Source organism: Scophthalmus maximus, chromosome 22 (genome assembly GCF_022379125.1).
Source record: "Scophthalmus maximus strain ysfricsl-2021 chromosome 22, ASM2237912v1, whole genome shotgun sequence".
Classification (NCBI taxonomy): domain Eukaryota; kingdom Metazoa; phylum Chordata; class Actinopteri; order Pleuronectiformes; family Scophthalmidae; genus Scophthalmus; species Scophthalmus maximus.
This window is the reverse complement of record NC_061536.1, coordinates 7,497,425-7,521,091: the sequence shown is the minus strand read 5'-3', so window position 1 is coordinate 7,521,091 and position 23,667 is coordinate 7,497,425. Positions and strand designations below refer to the sequence as shown.

At 41.4% G+C, this 23,667-nt stretch overlaps 2 protein-coding genes across 2 annotated transcripts; both read right to left on the bottom strand.

Moving 5' to 3' along the window:
• Nucleotides 1–188: 188 nt before the first annotated feature.
• On the bottom strand, nucleotides 189–17,670 carry LOC118292021 (synaptic vesicle glycoprotein 2A-like). Its single transcript, XM_035620654.2, has 13 exons — nucleotides 17,485–17,670; nucleotides 12,540–13,302; nucleotides 12,031–12,211; nucleotides 11,047–11,198; nucleotides 10,395–10,528; nucleotides 10,111–10,200; nucleotides 9,810–9,917; nucleotides 8,472–8,560; nucleotides 8,212–8,376; nucleotides 7,953–8,086; nucleotides 5,915–6,121; nucleotides 5,667–5,826; nucleotides 189–4,852 (listed from the first exon to the last, which is right to left on the bottom strand). Exons 2-13 carry the CDS (start codon nucleotides 13,147–13,149, stop codon nucleotides 4,669–4,671), a joined length of 2,214 nt encoding a protein of 737 aa, XP_035476547.1. The 5' UTR covers nucleotides 13,150–13,302; nucleotides 17,485–17,670; the 3' UTR covers nucleotides 189–4,668.
• A 1,423-nt stretch (nucleotides 17,671–19,093) lies between these two features.
• sf3b4 (splicing factor 3b, subunit 4) lies at nucleotides 19,094–23,184 on the bottom strand. Its single transcript, XM_035620655.2, has 6 exons — nucleotides 23,090–23,184; nucleotides 22,068–22,196; nucleotides 21,415–21,957; nucleotides 20,742–20,909; nucleotides 20,207–20,365; nucleotides 19,094–19,438 (listed from the first exon to the last, which is right to left on the bottom strand). Exons 1-6 carry the CDS (start codon nucleotides 23,121–23,123, stop codon nucleotides 19,269–19,271), a joined length of 1,203 nt encoding a protein of 400 aa, XP_035476548.2. The 5' UTR covers nucleotides 23,124–23,184; the 3' UTR covers nucleotides 19,094–19,268.
• Nucleotides 23,185–23,667: the final 483 nt, after the last annotated feature.

Below are 23,667 nucleotides of genomic sequence, written 5' to 3'. Positions count from 1 at the left end.
ATGACCAGATCATAAACATATGTCAAATAGAACTTGATGTTTTCCTAAAGCGATCAACAGGACATATAGCTGGAGCAGGGTAGTTGTATTTACCACTTTCTTTTCAGTCAATGTACAACTTCCTACTGGCATTTACATTTGAAGTATGATGAACAACTGAATAGAAATTTAATTGATTTCATGCCCTGTAATGCAAACAATTACTTTTTATTTATTTCCAAGTTTTATTTTCACTATGATTTATCATTTTCTTCATAGAGCTGGGCAAATGGCACAGAAGTGCAAATCCCAGTATACTGAACAACTCTCACATAAAATAGATACAGCACCTTTTTAGCATCACTAAAATATTCTCAATATCCAGAAGTAATAAATGGTGAATTTACCAAGATTTCCAGTCTTCATTTACAAAACACAAAGACGACAACACAATAGATTTTTCTGTCATATTTTTTTGGAATTGTTTTCCTTGATCTTTTGTTCCACAAATTCCATACTTGCACGTACAAACATCTAAAGTTTCTACACACGGTACATTGATTTTTGATTTGAACCCACATTTAGAGTAGAACTTTTTATAATTTAATCAACCGATCCAAGTCAAACTTAAAGAAAACAAAAACAGAAACTCCTTCCGTTCAAATGACAGTGAAGAATTCTTGCAGTTCTTTGCAAATATGAAGTTGTTTTCTGGCATGGGTTGGTCCTTTTCATTTTCAGGATTCGTTCAGGACTGATCCCTGTGCTCTTAAAGAGTTGAGAAGACCACAGACCATGCCATAAAAAGTCCTCCATCCATTTTATCAGACCGCCATCATCAGTAAGGGAAGTCTTCAGGCTGGTGTTCGCTTCATTTTGACCACACACCACGTACCACTGCTATCATCATTAGAGATGAAACTCAAACCAATGACCCTTTTGATAGTTTATATATCTGTGTATGTGTGTGTGTATGTCTGTGTGTATATGTATGTATGAATGTATGTGTGTATATATATATACGTATACATATACATATATATATACACAAATATATATATATATATGTATATATATATACATATTTATATACACAACAATTTTATACATAGTAACATTAAATAGTTAACTTTAACATTTGGACAGGAGCTTTTGACAGAGGATGCTCTTTTGATGAGTTGATAAACTGTGGTCCTTTTGAGTCTAAGGCCGACTTCCTGTTTCCTCAGAATCGGGGAAAGCCTCCACTTGGAGGTTGAGCTTATGTCGCATTGTACTTTTTTTTTTTTTTCTTAATTTTGTGCACATTTTCAGCTCCCTTCATTTAAGTGCCTTGCCCTTTTTCCCACTTAGCGACAAGATGAATTGCAAAAGCAGTAAAAGCATCCTCCTCAGAAATTCAGGCATATACAGTACATATATATGTATATATATATATATATATATATATACATATATATGTATATATATTTAAAAAGATACCTGGGTCCAAGGTAAACAAGGAGCACAGTTACCACTAACTTACTTTCAGAACACATACTCAAGTTTTACCAATTTTCACCCCACTTTGATTAAGAACAATCACTGCAAGCAACAGATCTATGTCATCATACAACAATGAAAACACAAGTTCTTGCTTTAGACAAAAACGGCTGGCATACAAGGACGTCCAAGAAGTCAGACAATACAATACAAACATGCGTCACAATCGGTTGAATACAGAAGGGGTGGGGGGTGAAGTCGTCTCAATTTAAGATGTGATCCTTTTACCGTGTCTCTGAACAGAGGAACAGGCCGCGCGTTATCTCTGGTGGGATTTGTTTTGACGACTGAATTGATTCAGCAAAAGAGCACCAGAGTCTATCAAGGAGAACATCCCAATAAATTCTACACTGCATATGTTGCGTTAGGTTTTTTTTGTTGTTTTTTTTCCTTCTCGTAGCGTAAATATATTTTCCCGTGGTCCCCGACTGAGCTGTATTCATCACAAGGATGAAAATACCGCAACAGAAAAAGTAGAAAAATACGTGACGGACGATTTCAGGACCAGCTTGTACACCATGCACACACCTGCACATCAACAACGTCCAGACAGCCTCTCAAACATGAACGAGATGGAACAAAGTTATTCACTGAAACACTCCACGAGACTTTGTTCACAGACAGCAAAGAAGAGATTTGATCAAAGAGTGTAATCCAGATTGGACAACAGCGAAGGAATGGTTTAACGCCTCAGGGAATATACTTTTATCCGATTGACACCACCCTCGTGTCTTTAAGCTGTAGCCAGCATTTCCTTAGCTTAGCTTAGCACAAAGGCTGGAAACGGAGGGAAACTATTGCCTGGCTCTGTCCGAAAACAGCAGAGGTGCTAACATGTTAAATACCATCCCTTTCATCGGTGCAAACACTGAAAAGTGAAAACAACAAGACGTGGTTTCATGGCGGTTCATGTGTCCATGACTATCTCTCCACATTTTCATGTCGTTGGGCCGAGCCAGGCTAGCTGTTTCCCCCCGCTTCCAGTCTTTACGCTAAGCTAAGCTAACAAAAGTGAATATTTGTATTCCCCAAAATGTCCAGCTATTCTTTCAAACTGTCTCTCTCCCTCCCTCATACATACACACACACACACACACGCACGCACGCACGCACACACGCACACGCACACACACACAATCCAGAGGACGTCTTGAGGTCAAACATCACGCTCCACTGGGCGGCAGCAGCAACACCCATGTAATCACTCACTGATTGTCAGCACACAACTTGTTGTACACCGTTGGAGAAATGATACCTACGTAATGATATGTATAAACAACCCAATTTGTGTTCCCTTTTTTACAGTGAGTGTGTCCAAATTAGATCAAATTTACCGAAGACAATTTGTAAAGTACTCATGATACCATTAAAAACGGTATCATGAAGGAGCGCGTCACTTTTTGTGACACAAATGGAGGCAGTGAAATACTGACGGAGCCCCTTTAAGCCCTTAAAAATAAATCAGGTGATTTAGTAATCTCTGTTTCTTGCCTTTGTGCCTCTCCGCCTGATCAATCAGACTCTTTTTAACATCATCTTCAACCTTTGGTCCTGTTTGATTTGTGCTTATGAGGCAAGTGAAGTCTGGTCTCTTCTGAGGAGCATGAAATTAATTTAAGAGAGTATCATGTTGAACATTTTGAGCCCAAACAGAAAAAGACGAAACAACCAAATGGCAATGAAATTAAAAAAAAGAAATCCACATACTAGTGTTCTTCAGAGCTTTCATTCACTGCGACAACTGAGCAAACTCCGTCTGCATCAATTGAAAGTTGAAAAAATCTTGTTTGAACTCAATCAGATGATTCGTTTGGTGACTTGTTTTCATTCTAATGCTAAATAATGCAGCTATGCATTGGGGGATAGAAAATGATCCTATCCCACATCTAAAGTAATTTGGTGCAGTGGTGCTTAAATATAATATCAGCTGTAAACGTAATCAAGCATTTCACCACACTTCAGCTGCTGCATGAGTTACATTTGATGTCTTTTTTTCTTTAAATTAGCCTAAAAATGTGAAACCGCTGAACTGTACATTCTGCTGACAAAATCCGAATGGTTTTCATGAAATGTTGGCGTCTGAAGGAATAAATCACACACGTACACATGCAATCGCATACACTCACACGCAACACACACTCACACTAATAGTTGAGCAAATATTACACTTTTGCATCTGCTCTCACACTTGGCACTTGACCAACAGCCGCCCCACAGTCGATCCTTTTGCTGCAGACATGAACATCATCAAACTGACACAGCTGCACGGCTTTGACAACAGGGAGGGAAAAAAACAAAAGTTTAACACTGAACACAGGGGAACCGGAGCAAACTATTCCCATTTACAACTGAGAATCCTGTGAAATGTAACTTCACCTGTGTGTCGAGGCTATGAGACGAGGAAAAGGCTGGATTTATGCGAGAAGAATGAAACTGAATCTTCTTGTGTTATTTGGTAGAAATGGACAGTCCTCAGCGGGAGGTGAAGGGTCACGGGCGCTCTTAGAGAAATGTCATCAACCCTGAAATGCATTTTCAGGTCTTTTTCAGAGAGAGACTGTTCACTAAACACGTCTATGAGCACCTGAATGGTAATGTTAGGTGACCTTTACCGGTGATGTCGCAACACATTAAAAAGCGTCACTTAAAGCCAATCACTGAGGACAGAGGGGAGAGAAAAACACGTACATGGATGAAATCTTTTCACACATTCCCCCTGAAATTCTGTTTCATTTGACCACGCTGTCTTTTCACTTTAGATCTATGGGTATTTTAATTTAACAGCACATTTCCACTTCGACCACATCAGCCTGTAAGTATTACACTTCTGCAAATGATCAGATTTGTTTTTCATACTACCTGAAAGCACAGCTGAAATAAAGTGTTTTCAGATGGAGTCGCGTTATCAATGACACAGGTGTTTGTTTCTACGTCTGTGTGCTCTTCTGTTAATCTCTGTGGGTCTGTTTTTGGACTTTGAAAGATGCAAATCCATATTTCAAAGGATTCTGGGCTTACAATGGGGATGGCAGCCTGTTCTGTTGGTGTGTGTGTGATGGGCAGCGCTGAAGCTCTCAGGGATGTTTGGGCTCTAGTTGTCACAACACACTCCAGCTGTACTCTGCTGCCGCCTGGTGGTCATCGGCTCTACTGCAACACTTGGCCTCGAGTTTCAGGCAACTTGGTTGCAAGGAAACTACCTGCAGCGAGGGCGCCAGCAGCAAACAGGATGGGCAGGGCCTTGGTGATACCCACAAATGACTGGAAGATGCTGATGCCCAGGACGGCCGCCAGCTTACAGAGAGCGTTCAGGAAGCCGAACGCTGTGGTCCTTAAGACAAGAAGAGAGGGAAAAACACAATTAAAAAGAATTTAACAATACTCATTCACTCCTTTTTAAAACTGATCTATCCTCTGCGTGTGTTCGAATCTGCTTTTACTAATTTCATTTTGCTGCACCTTCTATGTTGTTATCTTCCCTTACTAAAATACAAATCTGTTTTTATAATAATCCAACCAGAAGGAATCACAATGGGATATTAAACCAAAAAAAGCCGGGCCTTCAAATTATCAATAAAACATACCCTGGACTCTGCCTTCACTCTGAAGCAAATCACATTACAATCAAAGACATTGTAACAAAATGCACAGTAACATAACATGTAAGTATAACTGTTATTAGACCAAAATTAGGTTAACAAACAAGACTTGAAAGGACTTTAATTCTGTTCTTGTGACAAATCACTAAATGTTTTCTCAGCACAACGTTTCTAGCAACTGAAAATTGCTCTTTATCTTTGATTTATCATTCAATTAGATTTGTTTTTGCATTACTTCCTTAAAACTGTCAGAGGTCCTCAAAGTGGGACCCAGGTTGCCTTAGAGGTGTTAACTCTTGAGGTGCTGCCACCCAATATATATTCTTCTATTTATCTTCAAAGGAGAAAACAGGTGAACTTAGGAACTTTTTTTTGCCAGTTTGGAGACTAAGGTCAGAAATCAAGGTCAAAAGAACAAAATATGGGAAATGTGTTTGCATTCAATAGTCAGATGAATCTGCTGATGGGACTCCTCTCGTCATGGGACAACACAAAACAAGATCTTCTCTGTGTTGACTGCAGTGGGAAAAGCTGCTCTCGTGTTACCTTTTATCAGACGGGTAGAGCTCCACTGTTATCACGTCCAGGGCGTTCCACGAGGCGATGCTGATGCCTCCAAACAGACACAGGAGTGCGATCATCCCCGACTCGCTGTTGCCGAACATCAGGAAGAAACAGCTGACACAAGATATGACACTGGATCCCGCTGTTTGGAGAGAGGAATGAGAACAGCATCAAGTCAAACAGCCTCTAAGGTCGCAAGTGAAGGATATGCAGTGATTTGATTTACTCACCCAACATCCGTAAACGGCCAATTTTGTCCATTAATAGAGCCGACACGATGTTGCCAGGCAACACTGCCAATGTGCCGAGGAAGTTGACAAAGTATATCATGTAGGCATTGTTAAAGTCATCGCTGAAGTCGAGCATGCAGCCCTCCTTGTTGTGGAGAAATGTGCTGTTGACCAGTTTGCAGTCGACAAACCTGTATTTGAACAAATCTGATGAACGGAGGGGGGGAGAGGAGAAAAGGAAAGAAGTGTTAATATTTGGACATACTAAATCAAAAGAATTAGAAATGCATGAATCCTCGAAGAAACTGATGAATAAATGCAAAGGTATTGATTTCCGCTTCGGATGAAGGAGGTGAAATGTCTTGATCATTTAAAAAAAAAATGCTACTTTTGTAGAAGTAGTCTGTGTGTTTCCTCTCAGATAATGTCTCTGTTTTCTGAGAGGGACACCTGCAAGATACTGCCCAGGGTTAAAAAAATATATCTCTACCTCCTTTGCATGTTTTCCCAATACAAAAATAAATAGTTTTTATTTAAAGTTAATCGGTTTAAAAAAAAAAGAAAGGATTGACTAGTTTTCCTAAAACAGGAAGACAAGATAAAAAGCAAAAATCAAACGCAGCCAGGACATCTGCACATGCAGCACACAACCAATCCTCTGCCAGCATCTGCTTTGAATCAAAATTCCTTAAAGGCACAGACTAAACATAAAAACAGAATCAAATGCAATCATTTTTGTTCCCTTGGACTTCTTGAAATATACAGTCAATCAGGTAAATAACAGAAAAGGTCAAGAGACATCAGACAACTTCACCTCAAGCTTACAAGGCCCGTTACACACTGTTCATACTTTGCTTCCTGCAGCAGCTGAAAACTGGAGGATTAGATTTTCTGCTGAAACTGCTTCCAATAACCAAAATCCGCATAGGGTCAGATATAAAAGGGCTTAGTGATCATAACAATCTAGATGCAAAAATTACATCAAATAACGAATCTTTGTCTTCAGGGATGAAAAGTTACCGCTGCTGTAAATGCAAAACTTTCATGGTTTGGAACTGGAGGGAAAGCTACAGTATGTTAGCAGAAAATCCCTCTTAAGATGTCCTTCACAGTTTTGAATCTGACATGTTGATTTAAAGGCTCATAAGCAGAAATCACAACCATACGCCAGTAACACACTATTTTCATATGACGAAAACAAGAGCAGTTCTTCAGTCAATGCTTTCATTTGTTTGTGCTCTGTGGTGTACAATGACAGGTCACATATAAAAGAGCTATAGATACTTTTAAAAATAAGATTCACATTTTAACTATTGAAGAAACAGAAGGCCTGTTGAAGAAACGAAGAAAATAAATGAACATGGCAAAATAACACTGGGTGGTAGAGCTTCTATACGTGATGCTATTTTTTAATGTCATTAGCAACATGAGGAGAACAGTTGTTATATCAACACTGATGCTGAGACTTAGAATAAAGAACAGTAAATAGAAGAACACAGATTAGTCTGTTTTATATCAGCGAGAGATTTGGATGTCATTATCCAGTTGACACATTCTAACATCTGTTTCGTCTTAATCATGAAGCCCTGGCTCACATCTAATCCAATCACTCTGCTTTCAAAAAGTCGGGGCTGAATGTGTTTGCGTTGCTACGGTAACAATCCTGCTGCAGCATGACCGGGGGATTCTAGCATCAGTGTGCGTGTTTCCATGGTGACAGTCCTGCTGAACTGCTGCGGGTTGTTGTTTTTGGTTTGTTTTTACTTTAAGCTGCAATAAATTTGTTTAAAATTCATATTCAATCTCTAACACTAACATTTTGGGTGTGACTCCAGATGCATGCTACAGTAATGTCACACATATTTGCTATATGCTATGATTTCTGCATTGTGTTTTTTAACTAGAATCCATTATCCAAAGTGATAAAAAAATGAATCAATGCAGGTTTGAATTAGATAACTTAATGATGTGTTGGTGGGACAAAACAAGCAATTTGTAAACTCCCTTGTGATACCGATGAATTTAAATAGACATTTACCTGTGTTATAGAACAAACTTGCAATAAAGGTGCAGTTTCTGAAGACGCTGTGTGTGGAGGTGATGTCCTCAAAGTAACACTCCTCAAACACAGAGTCTTCAAACACCATGGATTTCATCTTCATGTTGAGGAACCTGGTGAACAGGGTAAAAATATAATATATATTTTATATTATATATCTGCAAAAACTCCTTGTAGTGTGACATTAAATCTGATAATACCAATGGCTAATTATCTACATCCTGGACAAAGAACGTACTTGTCGTTGAAGAAGTATCCTTGGCGATGCACTTGATTTTCCAGGGTGAAGTTAAAGGTGACATGCTCCATTCGTTCCTTAGTGAAGGTTTTTGTCTTAGCGTCATACTCCTGCTTCTGGATGTACTTGATCATGTCTGGGAACCACACTGTCAGGCCGTAATAGCTGTAAAAGTTATGAGTGGAGAACGGATCGAGTATAAGGATTAAAAGGGAACGTGAGTAGTGATACAGCGAAGGTTTTATGAGTCTTTAGTTTACCTGAAAGACATGGTAAACCAAACAGCCATGAGCATGAAAGTTGTCCGTTTATATTCAGGGCTGAAGCAGGCGAGAATGTTATTCCGTATCTGAAACAGGAAAAAACACAACTTTTGATAAAGAAAGATGGGGAGACCTGAGTTAAACTATGGTTGATCAAATGACAATTTTGACACCCACTATATACGCTCTTACTTTAATTTTAAAGGTATATTTCTATACAACATGACTCTGCCCACGTGGATTTTCCAAAATTTCCCGCTGACAAATGTCTCCTGCCTGGAACCTCAATGCCGTCCACACAAAACTACATTTCAAGCAATTCAACTCTAAGTGTCAATGCTTTTCTCAGTATAGGCATTCACAGGTGGTGCATTAGCAGATTCAGAGGAAGATGGAGGGTGTAGGTGTGTGTGTGTGTGCGTGTGTGTGTGTGTGTGTGTGTGTGTGTGTGTGTGTGTGTGTAGCAGGACGTAGGCTGAATGCAAATCAAAAACAGGCACAACACTGGCACAGTGAAACACAAGGAAAAGACACGTTTAACAAATGAAAGCCAAATACAAAGGAAAAAATCAATGTCACTGATTTTGTCACATATGTAAGACAGAACGCACACGTTATTTCTTTGAGCTAGCTTTATCCATTTACCCTTGAAAGGACTAGTGTGTTGGATAGAAGCAACTAGTGGTGCGGTGGAAGATTGCAACCACCTGAATACGCCTCCGCTCACTCCTACGAGAACCTCAAGTTAATGTAAAAACATAAAAGATCCTCTCTAGAGTCATTGTTTGATTTTTCCATTCTAGGCTGCTGTAGAAACATGGCGTTGCAACATAGTGGCCTCCATGGAGGAGTACCTGCTCCTTGTCCAGATATAAAGGGCTCACTCGAAGCGGACAAAAAAGCAGTACTCTATTTCAGGTGATTATACACAAATGAAAACATTATTATGAATATATGAGAAGGCGAAAAAAGCAGCAAAGATTATCTTGCCACAGATTAAAAAACGGTAATAATTGATTTTCTGTTTAATTCTCTCAATAATGATTTAAACCTTTTAGCTGAACTACTCCCACCCATGTCTCCATCCAAACTGTCCTTTTTTTCACCTATTCCAGATCCACTGAGGGCTTTTACAGCTCGGGGGCAGGCTGTCAAAGCCCTCAGCCTCATACTCATGCATAATAACTTTAACAAAGCAGTGAACTCGAGAGCATGTTGTGCTTTCAAAATCGGCCGCAACCTTTTTTCCAGAACCGCTCGCATAAGCCCAGATCTCCTACAAGCCCCCCTGTGAGGCGAGAGAGCAATGTCATTTCATTTCATCATGACACTCACCTGTTGGGAGAGGCTCCTAATCTTCAGTCTGTAGCGTTTCCAAACTGGAGTGTCGGTGCCGGTGTCGACCAACTCATCAATCTGTTTCACCGTCTTGATTGTGGTGACCTTGGGTGACAGAGAAAACGACAAAGACTGTAAGTTAACTTTTTGTAGTGTTTATACTATATTTCCAACTTGGAAGGTCCACTATTGCGCCATGATTTTGAGTAAAATACATTTGGTACAGTAGGTTCCGAGGCTGTTTATGAATGCCCCCGCTAAACAGTGTTTTTCGGTTTATTTTCCCAGAGATACTCACAGAAAACACCTTCTCCGGGTGTCCTTTTGCTCGCATGTTTGTGTCGTGAACTTGCTTCAGAATCATCCAGCCTTCGTCATGTTTGCCGTTCTGTTAGAGAAAAAAGTAGAGGTCAAACTGCACATATCCCTTCAGCATATTTTAATGTGAGAATCCAATTTTTTTTTTTTTATCTGTATGAAGAAATACTTTTCATTTTTAGACATTTCATATTTGATCTTAGGAACCATGTTATTATACACTATGAGTAAAACCGGCTAATACTGCCTGACACATTCGCTTACCTCCAAGTAGAAGCGTGGGCTCTCTGGCATGGCGCTGAGGGCAGCGATGGCTGCGACAGAGGGAAATGCACACACCAACACAAACACACGCCAGCTGTGGAACTGATACGCCGAGCCCATCTGGAAACTCCATCCTGAGTGAAGAGACAAAGACAAACAAACCCCCAACGCAGAGAAATGAGCTCACACTCTCATACTTTCCCTCTGCAAATGTCAGTCAAGAGAAGTCAACAATAGATAAGGTCAGACTGTCAATCTTTATGAAGCACCCTTGTGGGTGGCTGTAACCTGGATGAATGAGAATCTCCACAGACTTCATGGACGTTCGTGTGCTTGACTATTTCTTGGACTTCTTCAAAACCGTAGTCCAAAAAAAAGATATAACATGTTATTTAGTAATTGTAGAAAGATTTTGTAACCTTTAGACAGCCCTAGGCTAACTGTTTCCCCCTGCATTCAGTCTTTGCACTAAGCTAAGCTAACTGGCTATAACTTTTCATGACCTGGAATGACATACTATCATAGTGGTATATGTATTTTTATGTGTGTTCCCCTAAATGTAAACCTATTAATTTGAGTGTTAATTTTTTTTAAAGCATGATCAGTGGCAATCCATAACCATATCCTTTGAGGGAAATGTTATTCCACTCACCGTAATGTGGGATAATGGCCCAGGCCATAGCAGATGCGTAGATTCCCCCGATCATCCAGAACATGCAGAGCCAGCTGAGGTGCTCGCCGCGCTTTTCTTGGGCCAGAAATTCAGAGTAGAAGGAAAACACAATGGGAATTGATCCACCGATCCTGCAAAGCAGAGTTGAGGTTGTCAGATTAACAGAATTTTGTGCTCGGAGATAAGTTGATTCATTTCATTTTAAAGCCCCCTTGTTAAAGGGCTCATACGGCAGCTGAAGTGTTAAGCGGAGGACCCCTGGCGTCACCATAGATCACCAACCATCGCCCTTTAATCTACTGCACCGGTTTGTTTTGTTTGGCCACCAAAGCTTTAACATTACTTTCGATTTTCTCCACACTTGCGTTACTCCATCACCACGGTGCAGCACTGACTCAGAGAAGCTCAGCGGGAGGGTGATTGATTTGAGCACAAGAGGACACGATTTCAGCATCTCAATTTGCCACTTGACTTAACCAGAGAAGCTGCTTTTTGGTAATGTTAAAGGTCTCTGGTGCCACAAAACCTCCGAGAACATCACCACATAGAGACTGAGACTGAAGATTAAAAACTTAGCTTATAACAGATAAATACAATTATTAACCATCACCCTTCAATTGTTAACCTTAGAATGATTCAGTCGTATGTATAACATACAAAAGATTTTATACTTTGGAAGGTCAGTATATGGATTTTGTGATACATCTGCTTACAGCAGATACAATATTCTGCTGCTTTATTTTTTTTCCCATCATGGCCTCTTACTACTTTTCTTGAGAAGTCTGGTCATGTCTATCCTTACAATTACATTCAGAAATCATGTTAATTGGATTGTAATTTTTATTATTTTAATTTTTCCTGCAAGACTGTACTGTATGCCAGCACTCCCTGTAATCTCAAACCTGACAGAATTGACAGATAAGTGGCCCAGATAGAAAAAGGAAAAAATTATTTTGAAATTACCCAACACCCGAGAGGAGCCGGCAGAACAGAAAGGTGCTGTAGCCCTGGACGAAGGAGGAGAAGAAGGAGAAAATACTGTTGATGGAGAGAGAGATGAGAAGAGACTGCCGACGGCCTATCCGGTCAGCCAGAGCGCCCCAGAGGAAAGCCCCAACCATCATCCCAAAGTATACAATCAGACCTGAGGAGAGAGACAAAAGAGAATGACCAATCGAACTGGAAAAACATCAGTTTTTGTCAAATCGTTTGGTGAATGGTTGTATTGTATTTTTACAGTAACAACGTCTGAACACAATGAGTGACAAATCCTTTTTCTATTTAAATTATCATTTAATTTATTGAAGAAAAAGTACTGTATTTGTTTTGAAAATATTTTAACCGTGGATTAATACACATTTGATCCTTAAGTGAGTATTTACCTGGTTACAGGATATACTGTATTTTTGTTGGCAATCAGAAAAACATATCTGTTGATAAATCTATTGTCACCTGTAAAAGAGGAGTCTTACCTAGCATGCTTTTGTTAGGTTCAGACAGGCACATATCCTTCTCGGCGCTGGGGAGGACGAAGCCGACCACAAAGATCTCCACGCCATCTGCCATGAGAGCCAGCCCCAGCACAAAGTACAGGGTCCACTGGAACTTCCCGTGGCCACATTCTTGTAAAATGGTCTCGTACTGTTGAGCCAGCTCCTCCTGGTCCTTCCTCCTCTCTGCCTCGGATGCCCCGATATCCCTGAACTGCTGAGCGCCGGCCCCCACGGAGCCCGGCCCTCCAGCCAGGCTGCCTTTGCCTGAGTCAGCCCTGGGGATTCCCTGGTACTCGCCCTCGTAGATCTCATCATCCTCATCGTGACCCTCTGTGGAGTCGCTGTGGCCGCCCTCGTCATCATTCGCTGCTTGGCTGTCTCCGCGGTAGTAGCCTCCATCCTGGCTCCCCTGCACCGGGTACTCGTCGTCGTCGTCCTCTTCAAAACGACTGTAGGAGCGCTTGCTGTACTCATCGGTCACCCGGTCCACCGAACGCCCAACCTTCTTACTGGCTTGCCTCTTGACCTCTTTGGCAATGTCTTTGGCACCTTTTATGAAGGCAGTCCGGTTTTGGTAGCCCTCCTCCATTTCAAAGAGGCTGAGAAGACGCAAAAGTGGTCAAATGCTGTGCAATGAGGCCACCTGGATGTTCTGGCACTTTAGTTTGTTCAGGATGCACCTCACAGATTCGAAGAGTCGTCGTTCAGTTCACTTAACTGTGACAACGGGCTCTTTTTATGTCTGGAGAGAAAGTGGAAATATACAGAAGTTATTTCTGCAATCATTCAGACATGTGGACGTGCTCATGACTTATGATGCATTACGAAGAAGGAGACATTTGGTGGGGGTCACATTTCTGCTGACCTGTCAACACTTCTTGGTGAAAAGTCGATCAAATATCCACAAGAAGACACGATGTATCGCAAAGGGATGTAAAATGACCATATGTGGTTTAACAAATGAATACAAAGAGAGAAAACAACTTTACAAACTGATGCAAAACTACCACACAGAGAAAAAGACACAAAAGCGTAGCAACTACACAGGAACACAAAGCAACCAGAGGGATGCAAAATTATTATCGAGAGACGTCAAATGACCACGTAGAGACGCACAGTGTCAACGAAGGCATGCAAAACTTAACAACGACAGTACAGAGACTCAAAACTAAGAAATCAGGGCTCTTGTACATTTGGAATGTGGAGGGATGGGGGGGTTTACATGTCTGTACCAAGGGGCCCGTCATATCAAAATCCATCCATGCCGCTTATCTTTTTCTACGATCTTTCTTTCTTTTTTCATCGAGCTAACTGAACCACCTCTCCCGCCTTTTCCAGACTACACTTGCTGCGTTTCCACATCTTTGCCAAGCATGTGCCCTCTGCTGAGTCACAGACGAGACATAAAGCCTTGAACAGTGAGAATGGACATTTTTCTTTTTGTGGAAATGACCTCTGTTTATGGTGAAGAGCTACAGTACAATCACCAGGACTCAAATAGAATGTGACTGAGATAATGATCCAGAGGATCAGACACTAGTTTGGAATAAATTGTATTCATCCGGTTACTCACATGAACATCTCTTCATTGTGTCATTTACAGACAGCTCTGAAAATTAAATTATGAAAATAAAACATTAACAATATTGAGGGGAAACACATAAACTTCACTTCATGGATTAATCGAATAAAGCCGCACATGTTTCTTAAATGGAAAATTGAGTGCGTGCTTATTTAGAGGCGCTGTGTGCTAAAACGAATGAAGCTTGAAATTGGAAAAGAAAAAGAAGAAGAAGCCAGACATTGATGTCCATTTTACATCTCTGCTGCAGTACAACATCTTGCTTATCCAGAAGAACATTCATGAGGCTATATGGTGCAGCCCAACGATGATACCCGCACCCATATGTCTCTGCATTAAGACACTGTGTGCCTTGGGTCACCGTGAAATAAAACAACGTGTCACTTTGCATTCGTGCTGCAGCGAAACAACAGGCAGACGATGAGAAACATCTTTGGGAAAAAAAATCACTTTGACCCCTGTTTCCAAAACAAGGTCTGACAGTTCCTAAGAGGCCCGACAGAGCTTTAAATGGTTGCCAGGTACGAAGCATTTCAAAAAAGCCTTTTCTCTCTGCAGTTAAATGTCAACCTTGTATTATCTGTAAACTGTTCTGTCATACATGATGTTCTCAGTGCTGCCTCAAAGAATGTAATGCTATTGAGCAAATACTGAACCCTTCATTGTCGTTTTGTTTATTCTAAAATGTTTGGACTAAAACTATGGAATGGGTGCTATTATATTTCTATTAGACAATATTAGAATCTTTCCTTAAAACCCACCAATGTGCAATTACAGAACAACACTGCTTTTGTCAAAGTCCCCAAATTAAGACAAAAAGGCAGACTGAGATTATGGGCTCAGAGTCCTCAGAGAACTTTAGACCTTAATGGGAAGATGTTTGTTATTGCTAATAATGCTTCTTATAGTAAGATAAGTAACCGAGATAAAATAAAGAGATCTAAAATAACCTGGATCTGTAATGTCTTCTACATGCATTGTACTGTAACTTTTGTCTTATCAGCTTAGTGATAAATGTAATTAGTGTAAAATTACATCCATGTTTGTTTAAAGTTGTTATCTTATGTTCATTGGCAAAGTTCTGTTAGTTTCTGAAGATGAGATATTATAGATTTTTTATATTAAAAAAAAATGTTCTCAACTAATCAATTGGTCATCTCATTAATAAAATGGCAGGAAAAAAAAATACCCCCGGGTGAAATCCTCAAATCACATGTTTTGTCTAAAACCAAACGATATTCACTTTGTAATTATACAAATCTGAGAAAACCTGCAAGAGTGACAGATACCAGAAGAGGTTTGGTGTCTAAAAACTGACTGTGAATCCACAGTAATATACAATTTCTGTAAACCACTAATCATTTCAACTCTTGATACACTTATCTAGGCTACACAGCAGAATTATGCCACCATCTGTATCCAGCTCAATTGTTGTTTTTTTATTAAATTTAACTCAAGACATCATCCTCAGATCCTTCACTGTCAGCATGACGAGCACATTTTTACTGGCACAGATCAGAGGAGCCACACACACCAGGCCTGGTCAGCCAGGCTGAACTGTGGGACCATAACCTAATGATATCTCCGATGGAAGCACTTACAGGCCTGCGATCACTATCTCTCACAAAACACGAGCACACAAGCCCGTGTGAATGCATATGGGGCTGTGATCAGACAAGAAAACATCAGAGCCCTTACACACACACACGCACGCACGCACGCACGCACGCACACACACACACACACACATTCTACCTGCTTGAAAAAGCAGAGGTGTAGCTAATAACATTGGCAACGGCTCAGTTCTATTTAAACGGCTCAGTATACCTGTGATGTTGCTGCTGTGGCATGTAAAAAAAAAAAACACCTACAGGAGTTTGCCCAATATAAAAAAGCAAACCATATGCATTTTAAGTCAAATAATTAGTCTCACACATTGAAATATCGACCACAATAGAGTATTAAAGTATTTTAAGGCCATTTCTACATATTAGAAACACACTATACATCCCTTTAGATAGAACGATGGAATAAAAACAGACAAAAAAAGACTGAAGAAAACAGAAAACAATTAAACAGTGACTGAAATTGTGAAGGCTGAAGCTACCCAGAACTTCTTCAATTGCACAAAGGCCCACAGGTCATTTCAAATGTATTTTGTAAAAAGTTCCTCTCGGATCTTTAAATTGAACCCTTCAACGGGAACGCACACACATCAGTCCTGTTGACCCCGTTTTCTTAAACATTCGTGTTCGTCACAATGGGTTTCTTTTCTCCCCCATGCTTCCCTGGAAGATACAGACTATAGTCAGACTCAGAGAAAGGCCTAAAGCCGCTGCTCTCCCCACATCCTCATCCCTTCATCCCTTCCCAAGTTGACAGCATCTCCACAGCTCCATGCCGCCTGCAACACACAGCCCTGTCGGTGGAGGAAAAGACGAAGGCCTGAGGATGAGGAGGAGGATGGAGGATGGAGGATGGAGGATGGAAATTATTGCTCCCTTGTTTCTGTTTGGAAAAGAAAAGGCCCTTTTTTTCCCCTCCCTCCCCCATTCAAAAATCAATCAGCATCAGTTTACCACTTCTTTGCAAGGCCGAACAGGGCAGACAGCCACCACGTCACATGCACAAGAGAAGCACAGGGAGGTTTCTCCCAGTTAAGTGTCGCGATGAGGAGCACGGACACCTGAAGATATCATCCACATCAACGACAGCCAAACAACCCCCAACCCCCCACCCCCAGAAAATATCTTATCATAGGCCTTTTATTCTGCTTTAACGAGCCTATTATACGACAGGGTTTCAATATCTGTGCTGTTCGAGCTTCTTTGCATGATTGTTTTTTTTTTTCACAACCAGCAATTAAGTAGGAGGACGGTGAAAATGACGAGAGACACGAGTCTGATTAGATATGTACCGATGTAATCCACCCGTCCTGTCCGGTCAGAGCCTAATTGTCTTCACTGATGTTAAGAAGGAAGGAGGGGGGGAAAAGGCCTTGTCGCCATATACCAGGCCAGTTGACAGCCTATAAAAACCACTGGATTACAATGTAAATCTGATGATGAATATCCGATGGTCTGCTCGTCTGCACGCCGACATCTGCGCTCGTTCTTGGAAAAATCACAGCCAACAGCTTGTCACGACGTGGATTAGATTATAGGCTCGATTCACAAAAATCGATCTTAATTGCTGTGTGAAGCGAGCGGCTGGAGAACACGCCCATCACCTCTTCCTCGCGATGACTTAATACCCCGCAAAAATAATGAAGGATAATAATAATAATAATAATCCACCAGCAGCTGACGGTTAACAATTAGTGCCGTTCGATTCCGAGCTCACCTCAATCCGTGCGACGCGCGATGCCTCTTCAGTCCGGAGATGGTGATGGGGAGGATGAGGAGGAGGATGAGGATGATGATGCGTACGAGGCTGTTGCTGCGAACCGAGTGGTGGCGGTGGTGATGATGCTGTGCGGTTTCGGAGGAGAGGAGCCCACGCCGTCCGTCCACACACACACACACACACACTCTCTCACTCCGTGATGCGCAGGGGACCCCTCCCCCACGCAAACCCTCACGAGCGGCACGAGCACATTAACGCCTTCATATCTGGAGGGGTTTGGCGCATATCTGCACACAGCCTGCGCTCCTTTCCTCCAGCTTCGCGTTGCCGCTGCGCCTGTTAAACTGGTGCAAATTGACGCCTTTTCCCCACATCAAAGGGAGATTAAGATGATATTAAATGTATGCATCAGATGTCACACATATTTCCTATCAAATACACGCCATATAGGTTTTTCCTGGCACGCGTGCACACCGTCCTGTCCCCTATTTGATTTGAATCTTCTGATTTATTGTCAACACCTACATGAATACCAAATTGTGTGTGTACAGACAGCTCACACGTGCAAGCGCACCTGACTCCGGTTGCCATGCCAACCACTCTCCATATTCTTGGTCATTTTCACTGCATCAAGTCTTGCCACGAAAAGAAAAAAACGTGAGACTTTCTCGACACGGGAGTGATGTCATCACCTGTACTTTTCGAATACATTATGGACGTGAACATAACACGGAACAGTGCAGACGTGCAGGAGAGACGGAATTTTGAGGATGCCACAAGGTTGATGAATATTTCAAATTCACTATTAATGCTTATGATCAAAATAAGTCTGAAGAGCACTTGTTTCTTCAAACTTTGGTTGTAATCTGAAGGTTTTATTGGGATTGTGTGAGAATGGATATTAAGAAACTATTAAAAAATATATACTGTATATATGTGCCATGTCATGTTATTTTGAGGGAGTGACGTCATAAATAATGGAACCAAAAGCTGGCCCTCGTCCTGAAAGCCAGTAGTGAAGTGCAGAAATACGATTAGTGTACAAATACATGGATATTGTTACTCATACAGCTTAAATATAAACTTCACATACTGAGAACACCTATCATAGCTCATTTTAGTGTCATGTTAAAATATATCATCACGTTGTATTCCATATTACACATCAATTAGAAAAAACCTTTGTGTTGTATCTGATCAAGGTGAAGCACTTAACTGTTTTATGTTCTGTAGGGTTCTGACTGTAAATCGGAGTAAACCTTGTGTTGCTGTGCACTGCTGACAAACCAACAAAATCATTTACTTGGAAACCCAGTCCACCCACCAAGTGAACATACTGTTTGAGCAATATATATACAGTTTACTATATAAACAGCACACATACGTCTCTGAGAATATAACCTGCTATTTTGAACATGGACCTACAGAGAAAGACCCGCACACGCTGTTAGACTATTAAATTTCTGCTTCGTCATACACGCAAAGACACAGAAATTTTTACATTTCTTTGTACCTTAAATTTTTTGGGGCACCTTTCCGTGTTGTCCTACAGAAAAAAAAATAAAGTTCTATTGAATTGAATGGTGAGAAAAGTCAAATTCAAAAATTGTTCTAAAAACTTTATTCATCAAAAAGGTCTTTCATCTGTACAGTGACCAAAACAAATACAAACAGGTGTTAAATTATTCTCACAATTACCAAATTGAGGAAGTCTTAAGATGTAAAAAATAAAGAATAAAACAAAAGCAAGATGACAACCCGTTTCTGCCGCCTGAGGTGGATTACGGTGGCATTGGTGCTCTCATGGGAACGCGTGGTGGGACACCAGGGGGCCTCGGTGGCATCAGAGGTCCTCTCTGGAAGCCAAACGGAGGTGGACGAGGAGGACCGGCTCCGTAGCCGGGTGGGGGCATGGGAGGAGGCCCCCTCATACCTGGAGGCACAGGTGGACCTGGGAGAGACAAAGAGGGGTCCACTGTTAAAGAAAACTTTCACATTTGATTACATGCTCACAGAACAGTCAAATGTAGCCATGATAAATATTATACGCACTAGCGGCATTATGTGTATGCAGTGGTTATGGTGAATAAGACAGTTTTATTTCATTTATGATAAATTCCCATCAGATCTAACAAACTAGATTAAATCATTTTTAAAATTAATGTTTTCTCCTCACTCAAACAGCGGCTTGTGCAGTGGCACATTCTCCATCACAATCATATTATGAACTGTAATCAAAATGTACACTTAATTCAGCTCACTGCTTTAAACTCTGACAAATCAAAGTAAACACATTATATACAGTAATTTTCCACAAAGCTCCAAACCAATATTCGATGCAGATCAAGCAGATCGAGTGCTAGAGTGTGTAAGGACGCCTTAATAACGTGCAATAACAAATGACGATCTCTCCTGATTGTCAACGGCAACTTCTTTTCAGCAGTTTTCAAAGGCCATGCAACAGAATTTGGTGCATCAATAGGCATTACCACAGTAGCTAATTTGTCAATGTAGCCATGGCAACCTGGGTATGTGTCAATACCACAAATCATAAAATTTGTTTTGCTGCAAAATGCAGATATGGTTATTGACCTTCGTTTCTCGTACAAATGCTGCACAGAATTATAAAACTTCAGGATTTGTTCCCCCTTCAAATAGCAGAGGGCACTGTCCGTGAGCTTAAGAGATTTATTTAACGACAAAAGGTCCCAGTACTCACCCATGGGATGGTATGGTGCCCTGTGTGGCATGCCCATAGGTGGGGGAGGAGGCATGCCGGGGGGCAGCGGTGCCCGAGGCTGATTTGATCCTGGAGGAGCAGGAGGTGGAGGCACCATGCCAGGAGGAGCAGGAGGATGCATTGACATCTGAGGCATACCTGTGTCAGAGAAAAAATTTAATGTGTGGTTGATTTCTGATATTCAATGTCCTTCAGGTTCACACTGTCATTGTTTGCCAGATAATGTAAACACACATAATCCCATGTAATCATTATTTCTTTGTCGGGGATATTTTCAGAATTTCTTGCCTTTTATTTCAGACAGCTTACAGCATCAGTGTCAGTGTCTTAAACCTCTAAAACAGTTCACCCCCGTTATCTCTTTCTCTTGCCCCAGTTTTGAGTACTCTCAGAACATCCGTTACAGAAATTTTGAGGACACAAATCTCTACTTCTGGAGTGAGAACTTTGACAATACACCGTTTCCACTTGCAGCCACAGCAGAAACATGTTTTTAGCGTTGACGAGCCGTTACCTGGATGCATGTTGGAGGGAGGGAAGGGTGGTGGTCCGTGTGGAGGTCCACCTCCACCACCCTGGCCTGGTCCCCCTGCGTTTGGAGGCATGGCCATGGACGGGGGCATTTGTGGAGGCATCGATCCCGGAGGAGGAACTGGAGGGAACGCACCGGGAGGTGGCATGCCTGATCAGAAACAAGTGGTAGACACAAATTAAGGTATTATTTCATATTTCCACCAGTGCACAAAGTGAAGCTGTTTGTTCCAATCAACATGGCCATATTTACACTCACCACCTTCAACTACCTGATCTGTAACCTTTGACCAAGAGAAACATACCAACAACTCTGATGACAGCACAAAGAAACTAAACTAAACAAAGTAAATAAACAACAAAATTTAAGATGCAAGGCGAGACCACCTAGTTGTGTCTTTGCGCCGAGGTAGAGACAGAGTTGCAGCAAAATTTTAACTTTTGTTATATATAAAACATTTTCACATCGAACTGGTTGAGAGTGCAGCAACAACCTTATTGGAATGTGACATGGCATCATCGGTTGATGATCTTTTTCACCCACAGAATAATAAAAAATGTTCCACGTTACGCATAATATCCAGTTAAAGTACAACTGAAAAGGAGGGAGCCAAAGGGAACCCCTCTATAATCTACCCTGTGTAGCCATATCTTACCTGGCATGGGCATGCCAGCTCCCATAGCGGTCAGGACCGGTGTCGGAGCGCTCGGCGGCGGGGGTGCATCTGCAAACAGCTGGTGAGGCCTGTCTGCCTGGGAGAGAGGGTTCTGTGCGGCGAGGAGTCGCTCCGCGGCCGAGCCGTGTCGCTCTCCTTTAGAATCCTTTTTGAAGGCGTACGACACCGTGATGGGCCTGTTGCAGAGGTACTGGCCGTTCATGGCCTCGATGGCGGCGTCGGATGCGTCGAAGCTGGCGAAATTGATGAAGGCGTAACCCTTGGAGTTGCCGGTGTCTGGGTCTCGCATGATCTTCGGCGTCTGGAGGATCACGCCGAAGGCACTGAACGTGTCGTAGAGCAGTTTCTCGTCGATCTCCGGGTCGAGGTTACCGATGAAGATGTTCGCTCCCACGTCCAAGTTTTTGTTGTGTGCCGAGGCCTTATTAACTCTAATTGGTTTGCCATAGAGCTTTATCATATTCATGATTTTGATGGCATAGTCAGCATCCTCTTCGCTGAGGAACTCCACAAAGCCGTAGCCTGAGGAGGAAGAAAAATTTCAGCTCTACAGCTCCATACACAAATTACAAAAAAATAAATGAGGTGTATTTTAGTCGTCAATGGTTTACATCGTGTTAGCCAATACTCACCCTGATGTTGGCCAGTGACCCTGTCTTTCGGCATGTGTGTGTTGACCACAGGACCAGCCTGCAGGAAAAGCTCCCATAGTAACGGCTCTGATACTTTCTCATCCAAGCCACCGACATACACGGTGGCGTCTGGAAGAAAAATGCAACATTTACTTGTTATGGGAAGTATCTTAGATGTCCTGACTTCAACAAATTTTTACATGTATTCGAAATAAGGTCCAGATGCAAATGGAAATTCATCATGTCTGGTTAGTGGCTTGTAAGTTATGTACAAATATCCAGGACATGGTTTAAATATATGATTCTGATTGTGACAATAAGTTCCATATCTAATTCCCGCCATGAACGCTAATTCATACTATTATTGACTGTCAGTGATGATTCTTCCGTCTTTTCTATACAGATGTATTTGCAACATGCAACCAGAATACTGTAATCACTTATTATTTTACCACTGTAACCACAACTGTTAATGAGATTAAAAGCTGTTATTGTTAAAATTATACCCTTCAAAAAGCTTTACCGTGCACTTACGACACAAGCTGTTTGATTGTAAGAACAATTGTTTAATAAAAGTTCATGATGAGACAACTTATCACATTTGAGAGTATGAAGTCGCCTTAAAAACGGGTTCTTCTGTGAACTAGTTAGCTTGATAAGCTAACAGCTAGGCACCACAACTTAGCTCTGCTTATAACGTGCTGGCGACGAAGAGCGCCGCATTTAACAGATCAATAATAAAAAAAAACCAGCGCCTCGTCTCGCTTCTTCTACAGCTCGCGGGTGAGACGAGTGGGAAGAGAAGAAGTGTTCTTGAACGGTTCAGTTAGCGGCGAACCAAGCTAACGACGACCGGACACTTCCCATGTGATCGAGGGGGTTGTTGAGCACAAACTGTTCGCTAACCAGGCGGACGACGGCGCCGAACAAACCGGGGCGAGGAGCTCCGAAGTGCGCCCCTCCAGTAGATTCACTCACGCCCCGAAGTAAAAGTCTGAAATGTGTATTAAAGTGAGAGTTACCTTGGTTTCTTTCTGAAATTGGTCCCGCTGCCATGTTGAATGAACAACGGAGGGCGAGCGTCCTAACCTGAAGCCCCGCCTCTTCCTGCGCTGCGTAGCGGAGACGGAAGTGGGGAAAATATATATATTTATTTAAAATATATATTTATTTGGAAACACATTTGACCTTATACAAGTCCCACGAGCAAAGGGAGGAGGCTGTATATCGGAGACTAAAGTAAATTAAATGTAATTAAATGACATATTTTGGTGCTAAGCACACATTGAAGTAAGGTCAGGACACTGCGTAGTGGAGACTGACTAAATCAATTCAAAACAAAACAAAATGAAATGAAATGAAATGAAATAAAATAAAATAAAAATAAAATGAGGATAAAAAATACTGTTCCAAAAAACTAAATCAAATCAATATTTGGCATGATCACCATTTGAGTGATTGAGGAGGAGAAGTTAAATATTGATTCTGATATCTAGATTCTGCTTTAGCTGCCAGCTCCCAATACAATACATATGTGGTAATAGCAGATTGTTATATTTTATTCTTTTGACCACTTCATTCTTTAAAAGAGATTTTGAAT

Coding starts and splice junctions, on each gene's coding strand:
- LOC118292021 (XM_035620654.2), bottom strand. CDS start 13,149: ATGGAGGAGGGCTACCAAAACCGGACTGCCTTCATAAAAGGTGCCAAA. Junction 10,201..10,394: donor GCCCACGCTTCTACTTGGAG/GTAAGCGAATGT, acceptor TTTCTCTAACAG/AACGGCAAACATGACGAAGG. Junction 6,122..7,952: donor AAGTTTGTTCTATAACACAG/GTAAATGTCTAT, acceptor TCCGTTCATCAG/ATTTGTTCAAATACAGGTTT.
- sf3b4 (XM_035620655.2), bottom strand. CDS start 23,123: ATGGCAGCGGGACCAATTTCAGAAAGAAACCAAG. Junction 22,197..23,089: donor AATTTCAGAAAGAAACCAAG/GTAACTCTCACT, acceptor TTTTTCTTCCAG/ACGCCACCGTGTATGTCGGT. Junction 20,910..21,414: donor AGCTGGCATGCCCATGCCAG/GTAAGATATGGC, acceptor GTTTCTGATCAG/GCATGCCACCTCCCGGTGCG.